This window comes from Bactrocera latifrons, unplaced genomic scaffold, assembly GCF_001853355.1.
Source record: "Bactrocera latifrons isolate USDA-ARS-PBARC rearing strain unplaced genomic scaffold, ASM185335v1 scaffold_275, whole genome shotgun sequence".
NCBI lineage: Eukaryota > Metazoa > Arthropoda > Insecta > Diptera > Tephritidae > Bactrocera > Bactrocera latifrons.
In genome coordinates this window covers 321,985-331,342 of record NW_017536352.1, presented here as the reverse complement: position 1 = coordinate 331,342, position 9,358 = coordinate 321,985, and the positions used below count along the sequence as shown (strand labels likewise).

The following is a 9,358-nucleotide window of genomic DNA, read 5'->3' as shown; positions in this document are numbered from 1 at the left end:
TCATACTCCCGCAGCATTTCCGGCCTCTCACCGTTTATGGGTGAAACAGATATTGAAACGATGGCTAACGTGACAATCGCCAAATACGACTTTGAGGATGAGTCATTCAGTAATGTGTCACCAGAATGTTTGGATTTTATAGGGAAGCTGCTGGTGAAGGATTTGCAGTAAGTACCACAACAACTATATGCACTAAACTAAGAAATACTAGGGAGTCATATAGAAACTTTTGGAGCTGGATGCTACCAGTGGATTTCTGATTTTCTTTACGAAATTATTTGAGGAATAAAAGAACTTTAGTTTTCTGCTCAAAAGGAGATATCTTGAAAATATAAAAGCCCATTTGATTCATAGCGTGTTTCAAGGTTGCTATCTTCACAGTTATTATGACCTTATTTGATTATCTCTTCTTGGTGAAACTCCGATGAACCAGACCTAAAGCTATATAAAACAATACAATCACTCTAAGTAGAGAGTATTGTTTATATCAGATTTGCGAGTTCTCTTGAAGCTCTATTTTCAAGTTTATAATTATAGCTCAAAAATACTTTCACAAAATTTTTTTCTAAATATATCTTCCACAAGATCTCTCAGTATCTCAATATCCTAATATCATTCGTAGAATTTATTAAGTGAAATCAGCATCTGGTTTCCTCACAGTCAAATTGAGATGTTTCCCAGACTAGCTTACATCCTTAAATAAAAGTTTAACGAAGGCTGAAAATTTGAAATTTCGAATGAAAAGTAAAGAAAATTAAGACACTTTAGTTTTACCAGGTTTATATAAAAAATATCACATAATTAATAAATTCATCAGCCACCTAATAAATAATCATTATTTTGAACACGAATTTACAAATTCTCTTCTTCTCTACAAACACCAATCAGGACCCGCATGACAGCCGCGCAATGCCTGGAACACAAATGGCTGCAGCGGCGGCCCAAACCGCCGAAAATACTCGCGCCAAAGCCCTCGAATGTACCGCCAYCAAAATTAAAAGCGGCCACACCTTCACCAGTGCCACCGCAAGAGGAAGAAAACGTAGAAGATCTGACGTGCGAGCCAGAGCCAGAGCCAGCCGCAAAATTGGAAGGTGGAAAAGCGGAGAAAGAAGCAATTGTAATACCAGCTGACACGAACACGGCGGAGGTAAGTGAAAAATTACGAAAAAAATATGCTACAACCAAAACACTTTCCTCGACGTAACGTCCGAACTGCAGTCTCCATACCTACCAAAACCAACCAAATTAATTAATCCAACGCTGTGGCGCATTAGAATGGCAAGACATTACAAGAAAGTATGTCTGTGTTGTTTTTTGTGAAATTTTTGATTAGAAAACGGGTTGCCGCACAACCGTGCGTTTGTGCCCTCACGCAGTGACGCTCAACTCCATCAGCAGCTTAGTTGCTCAAAATTTGGTAGCCAACTTTTGCTGGTTTCGTCAGGCAGCAATTTGTGCATTCCTACCTTGCTTTAAGACTAATTAGATTTTCACGACTTTTAATTACTTAATTTCATTATTCTCGCTCAAAAGTAAAAATATACGCACGTTCGCAGCCACTCTGAGCTACTGTGAAGCTACGCAAAAGAATTTTAATTTTCTCAAGGCAATTTTGATTTCAAAATTGTCTCTGAGCACACTCTAAGTGACGATATGGCGAGGGAGCTGGCTAATTTAACACCAAAGTACCGCAAATTAACGTTGTAATGTTGGGGGGATAACAAATTACGGAAGAGAGAAAATATGCAGGTGGAATCTTTAGACTGAATTAGCAGTTCCATTCATATATTTACGGCTTAATCGTTCGGGTGCTGAATTTGAGTTTGCAATCTAAGTACTTAGTACTTCCGACTAAATTATCTCCAGATCTATCGAAACTCTTGACTGATTTTCTGTCAAGACTTCCTTAGGCTCAGTGCTTCGATATTCCAACAAAGCAGTGAGCAAGCCCTACTTCGACTATTTACTTGATCTAGTCTTTTATGATCTCCATTATTATGGTTTGGAATATAGATTCTGAAACTGCCTCCATTTCTAATCAAGCTTTTAAGCTTTCTAGGATAGAAGGTTATTATATCCTTTAACTCGGCTATAATCGCGTAAGCGGTGACTACGCCACTGAAGAAGGATTGAAGGTAATTCGATGGTTAATCTGGCTAAGATTTTTACGATTTCCACGATTTTGATTTGAAAGATAGATTCTGGAACTGTCTTCATTTCTAACCAAGCCTTTGAATTTTATATTATTCGAAGATATTTGTGGGTTTATCTGACCTACGCTTTTATTGTTTCCATAACTTTAGTCTTTTATGATTTCTATGATTTTGGTTTGAAAGTTACGTTCTGGAACTGTCCCCATTTTTATCCCATCTTTTGAACTTTCTAGGATTCGAGAGTTTATCTGACCTAAACTTTTATGTTTTCCATGATTTTGATTTGAACATTAGATTCTGGAACTGTATTTTATGGGAAGACATATGTATTTCCAACACATTTTTTACCATCGATACAGATATAAAGATCACTTATAATACTACGAATAGCCAATCCGCTCAATTAACTTTTTGCTACTATTATAGAACTTATTGAGCTACTATATTAAACCTTCTGTATCGATTGTGTACCAATAATCTATAAGTCTCCCTAACTTTAAGATTGGCTACCGGCGACTAATATATTCAATGCCAACTTTATTTCTTAGGCTTAACTCTCTTTAATTATAAACAATTTTTTGGCTTCTAAATCTTCGGTTTCGGTTACATTGGTCCCCCAGAATTTCATTAACCTGTACCTATAGCTGCCATGTCAACTGCGCGTTCTTTCCACAGTTTTCATCAATAATCATTCATATTCTGGCAATCAAGTTCAAAGAACCGAAAGATAAAAATTGTAGCACCACTCACTTTTTTCCAAAATAACCTCATCAAACTCGAGAAACACTCGACCAATTTTATTCAAATTTGATGTGTACATTTTTTATGGAATGCTGATTAGGAATAAAACTAGTTTAAATGAGAAAAACTTGTTTTTAATGGCTATCGTAGTTCTGTTATTTAATTTAGCATTTCGATGACCTCAAGGATACAAAGAACACAAACAAGGAACTTGCCATATTAGGTATTAGTATACTATATAGATAGTATTACACTTTTTATAAAATAGCCTCATCAAACTCGAGAAACGCTCGACCAATTGTTTTGAAATTTGATATGTACATATTTTATTAACTGCTGATTAAGAATAAAACTAGTTCAAATCAGAGAAACTTGTTTTTAATGGCAATTTTAGTTCTGTTGGTTAATTTAGCATTTCGATGACCTCAAGGATACAAAGAACACAAACAAGGAACTTGCCATATTAGGTATTAGTATACTATATAGATAGTATTACACTTTTTATAAAATAGCCTCATCAAACTCGAGAAACGCTCGACCAATTGTTTTGAAATTTGATATGTACATATTTTATTAACTGCTGATTAAGAATAAAACTAGTTCAAATCAGAGAAACTTGTTTTTAATTGCAGTTATACATAGTTCTATAGGTTAATTTAGCATTGCTATGAACTCTAGGATACAAAGTATTATTGAGAACTTCTAAAAATGACTAGATGAAATTATGATCATCGTAGTCAAATTAATAGAGTGAACGCCAGACCCTGAAGACTGTGTAGTTCAGCTACCGATCGTTGAAAAAATAAACAAGTTTTCAAAATTTACGAATGTATTTCTGTCATCTGAAAGTTTCTCATTTACCTGTAATTCTTGAAAATTGTTAGTAGTCTCCATACCAACCCGGAAGACTGGGTATTTCAACTAATCCAACAAAAGTTTCGCATAAAATTCTTAAAGATGTATAAAAATCTCTTTTATCAAAAACTTAATATATTTTTTTATCGCACATCTATCTCTCTTACCAGACCAAAGAGCTCGATACCACCAAGGACAATTTAAAGAATTTCATCGAACGTTGGGAGGAACATCCCAACAGCCCGTACGTGTTCGATGTGGAGAGCAATGTGATTGCGCCGCTCAGCGAGACATCATTCAATAAGACACACGGGCGAGATAGCATTTCGTCGTCACGAGGTGAGTACTGTCAGCGTAGACTGCGACAGCGGCAGCAACAACAGCTCATACTTGGCAAATAAGCATGAAATACAAAAGAAATATTTACGCAGAATATGGCACAAACATGTACACAGACTTTTAACAGGCAGTGTTAGATTTTACAAATTAATTGTAAAACAAAAACAAAACAACACAGTTAATAACTGCATACAAATGACTTTTACTGCATTTTGGCGTACACTTATGAATTTTTGTATGTGTTGATTCTTTTGCAAAAACAAAAATTGTTCTTTCTTATAAAATTTTTATAAAAACTAAATTTTCTTCTAATTTGTTTGTATGTACTTTTTATGAATATAAAATAATATTTATGTCCGTATATGAATGCCAGTTATTAACTATTTACCTTTGTTAGTGCATAAGTGTGACTAATCATTTATAACAATTATATATAATAATTAATATAAAACAGTAATACAAATACAATATAATTAAATATAATTTCGCCTACTGTGATAAGCAACCAAAGAGAGAAAGAGAAATATACGTACATTAAAATTGTATAATACAAAGCAAAATTGAATAATTTTTAAATAGAAAAAAACGGTGAAAAAAAAGTTTTCCATACAACGACTTCATTTTGTTCCGTGAGTTTATATGGTAGCTATATGCTATGTTGATCCGATTTGATTCATTTCTACGAAGATTATAGAGTTGCAAAAAGAAAAGAATCCAAGCCAAATTTGATGAAGATATCTTGACAAAAAAAAAGTTTTCATATAAGGCTGTGATTTTGACCGATCAATTTGTACGGCAGCTGTATGCTATAGTGAACCAATCTAAACAATTTCCACGGAGATTATAGAGTTGTCTTGGAGAATAATCCAAGCCAAATTTCATGAAGATATCTTGGCAACTAAAAAAGTTTTTCATATAAAGTCTTGATTTTGATCAGTAAGTTTGTATGACAGCTATATGCTATACATGTCCGATCTGAAAGATTTCTACACCGATTATAGCATTGTCTTAAAAACTTACACATGGCAATTTTCGTCAAGATATCTTATCAAATAAAAATATTTTCCATACAAGGAGTTGTTTTTTATGGGTGAGATTGTATGGTAGCTATATGCTATACAAGTCCGATCTGAATGATTTCTCCAAATATTATAGCAAGATCTTAAAAACTTATCCATGCGAAATTTCGTGAATATATCTTGTCAAATAGAATACGCTCCTATACAACGACTTGATTTTGAACGATGAGTTTGTATGGCAGCTATATGCTATGATGATCCGATCTGAACATTTTCTTTGTAAGTTATAGCTTTGGGTTAGAGAATAATCCGTGCCAAATTTCATAGAGATACTTTCTCAAATAAAAAAGTTTTCCATATAAGACTTAATTTTAGTCGGTCAGTTTGTATGGTAGCTATAAGCTATGGTAAGCTGATATTGGCGGCAACAACAAATGAGCAACTGCTAAGATAGAAAGAGGCGTGTACGAAATTTCAGAACGATATCTCAAAAACATAGACGGACATGACCAAATCAAAAGAATGGTTGAGTTTCAGTCAAATTAGCGGGTTTCAATGTCGTTCATTCTTATTATAATTTTTATCTTTTTATTCAACTAAATGAAATCAAATGTTACTTAAACTCAAATACTTAACAACAACAAATTCGAAGCACTGCAATATCCACATTTATACATAAAGCATCACAGTTATGTCATATGGAGGCGAATCTCTTGTATTGAGGTAAGCGCTTGCTGATCCCAATATATAGAATACTGTTCATAAATCGCATATTAGCACTTTAGTGGCGTTGTCAAGCGTTTCCTTTGGCTACAATACGTTAGCGCTCACAAAATTTTGTTGAAATTCATCATTCATCGAAGTAATACAATTTCATACAGCATAAGCATATACCTTATATAACTTACATAACAAAATATATATTTTTTTTATTATTTTTTTTTTATTAATTAAATAAATCTGTTGTTCAATCACGGTTTCATCCATTGGATGAATAATGCTTCCACTTCACGTAAACATTTCATCCTTTCGAAGAATATTTTTTTTTTTTATCATTTATTGGTCCTTTGCTGTATTTTAGTTTTTACTAAAATGAACTTTATTGAACCAAATATGTACCAATTTGTTCGACCACTTTTTGTCATTTTTCCGCTAGAGACATTACTCCATCAGTGCAAAACTTTTCTGGTTTCTCGGAGGAAAACTGCGACAAGTAATTTTCACAGGCTTCCATTGAAGCCAACTTTACTCCATTAAGGGAATTCTGCATAGACAAAAACAAATGGTAGTCCGATGGCGCAAGGTCAGGGCTATATGGTGAATGCATCAAAACTTCCCAGCCAAACTCTTCCAATTTTTGCCGATTCATCAAAGATGTGTGTGGTCTAGCGTTGTCTGATGGAAGACGAAGCCCTTTCTGTTGATCAGTTCTGGCCGCTTTTTTCGATTGCTGGATTTAATCTCATCAGTTGTTGACAGGAAAATGTAGAATCAATCGTTTGAAGAGGCTGGAGCAGCTCATAGTAAATTATTCCTTTCCGATCCCACTGCGATGACTGTTTGTTTGATGACAAAAGATATTTCGCCTTACGCTCATTCACTACCAGACCCATTTGTTTCGCCTCCTTATCTAGTCTGGAGAAAGCAGAACTAACGGCCCGTTATTGAGACCAATGAAATCAAAATCATCGGCGTAGATTGTACCTTCAAAAGCAGTTTGAAATTGATGAAAAGTTGGTGTGTGTCGATCCTTTTTACACGGACCTTTTCCAGGATTTGGCGCTTGGTGAATATCTTGGGTCTAAAGTCACACTGATAAGGTCCAATCAGTTTGTTGACGATGGGCTTTAATCTTTCACACAATACGCTCGATACCACCTTATATGCGATGTTGAGGAGGCCAATCCCACCGTAGTTAGCGCAGATTGTGGGGCCTTCCATTTTTTGGATTGGACAGAGCACACTTAAATTCCAACTGTCGTGCAAGCTTTGTCCGGCCATATTCTACAAAGAAGCTGATGCATGCTCCTTATCAATTCTTCGCCGCCATATTTGAAAAGCTCGGCCCGCAAAACATCGGCCCATGGCTTTGTTGTTCTTCCGACGGGTAATTGTTATACGAACTTCTTCATGGTCGGGCAATGAAACATCCGCTCGGATACATCATCTCATGGTGATAAGGTCTCACTGTCGTTCAGCAGGTTGGAGATGTGTTCCCTTCATAATTTCAGTATGCTTTGGGCATCAGCCATTAAATGAAAACCTGGGGATTCAACAATTGTATGCACCAGTCCGGTCCGGCAGAATTTTCGAACATCACCCTTGTCGGCCAGCTTTTCAAGGTCTTCGTACTTATACGGACGGACGATCGCACGGATGAATAGATGGACAGGCAGACATACCTACGGACTGGACTAAGTCCAGTCAACTTGTCACGCCTATCATTTATATAAATGTATATAAAGCAAAGGAGAGGTCTCCGACGCTTCTTTCAGGCTTGTTCGTGGCAAACGTAACCGCTTTCAGGATATAAAAGTTTATATAATTTCGAAGCTAAAAATTATTTGCAAGCATGAATAAATATTTTTAAAAAATTGTTGCTTTAATGCATGTCGTTGAAAATAAATTATGTATTTAATAACTCGAAAACAATGGCCTTACCGCTTAGCTTCCGCACACATAATACATGCATATAACTGTATGTATGTAAGTACAAAGTAAAGTAAGTCACAAAACTAATTCTAACTCTCTTTCTCTTTTCTATGCTCTTTTCTTCCACCCACGTCACACAGTTTGCTCACCATCGCCGTGCGAGTCTATCGAGACGATCATCGATGATGATGTGTTCAGCAATGCCGAGCAGGACAATGACAGTCCGAGCACACTAGCCACACCGATCAATGAGTCGCGCGAGAAACTCTTCCCCAGCAGCATCTCGTTAGCGCCCACTTCAGGCGGTGCTACATGCACACCGACCAGCACTACGCCCACACCACAGCCGCCACTGCAATATGGACCGCAGCATCTACTCGGACGGCGCGGTTTCGGTGAAGAGTTCGGCGGTAGCGGTACAAATCTCAATCAACAGGAACGCAGCATGAAGAGCTATCTACATACCTTCGATCGACGCAATTCGGATACAAGTTATTTGATCGGACGACGCCCTTCGGGTGAACGCGTCAATTTGGCCGATGAAATACGAAAATTGTCCGATCATTTGCTTATGTTAGCGGAAATCAACACAAAACTCGGCAGTGAGACCAAGTTAGACGCGGATGCGAATAATAACAAGCACAGTAAGGCGAAAGCCAACGGCGAGACGACTAAAGTAAAAGCGAACGCAGCATCTAAGGAGGCTACGTCCAAAAAGACAGCGACCACTAGCAAAAATAAAGTAGCAAAAACCGAAAGCAGTGAGTACACGAGGGTATCAAGCAACACAGCCACAACAAACACTTCGAATACAACAACAAGCTACAGTAGTAGTGTAACAAGTGCAAATGGCGTGAAATCGAAATTCAGCACAGTCTCCATGCGTCTACAGCAATCGATCGAGGAGACACCAAAACTAACTAATGGCGGTCCAAGCTTCGGTGTACCCTGGAAATCCAGCATAAATAGCACAAGCAACAAATCAAGCGCCAAAAGCACAACATCAACAGTGAAGACAAGGAAAACAGTGACGATGGCCAGCAACGAGGAGTGCTCATTGCAACGTCAGACTCACGAATCGGCGAGTGTACGACGTGCCAAATTTCGCATCAATCAAATGTCACGCGATGTACCGATCGGTGTGCCGAATATTCATCAGGCGGTTAATCTTGAAGAGGCGGCCAATACCACCAAGGACTGTCTTTTGCATCTGCTGGAGAAGTACAACGAGAACGAGTCGAATAAGTGTCGCAATCCGATGACGCGTCATCAGAGCATTAGTGTCGATTGGAATGTGAGCGATAATTTGGAATACCGTTCCATGAGCTCAATTAATGCGTTCTTCCAGCGACATAACAATACCGGCGAGCATGTACGCCAGCTACAGGCCCAATTGGAGAACAAAACCGGTTCGATGGCCAGCGGCAAATTTTCTGGTGGTGCTTAAGTTACCCAACGACGTCGATAACTCGTACAGTATGGCCTGTAGCTAAATCTAGTCCGCAATATGTTCGCTCTTTACTTTAAAGATATACAGAGATTAATTGAAACATGACTTTGTTTCGTTAAGCTAAAGATTAATTTTTGAAGCAATGT

The 9,358-nt window shown here is 37.2% G+C and overlaps 1 protein-coding gene across 1 annotated transcript in view; it reads left to right on the top strand.

The window, feature by feature from the left end:
* LOC108969996 (death-associated protein kinase related) overlaps positions 1-9,358 on the top strand; it is a gene marked incomplete at its 5' end in the record, with an annotated part of 21,194 nt that extends 11,836 nt beyond the window's left edge. Inside the window, 4 exon segments of the mRNA XM_018935064.1 lie at positions 15-167; positions 889-1,150; positions 3,923-4,091; positions 7,903-9,358. Coding sequence (XP_018790609.1) covers positions 15-167; positions 889-1,150; positions 3,923-4,091; positions 7,903-9,209 — 1,891 coding nt within the window.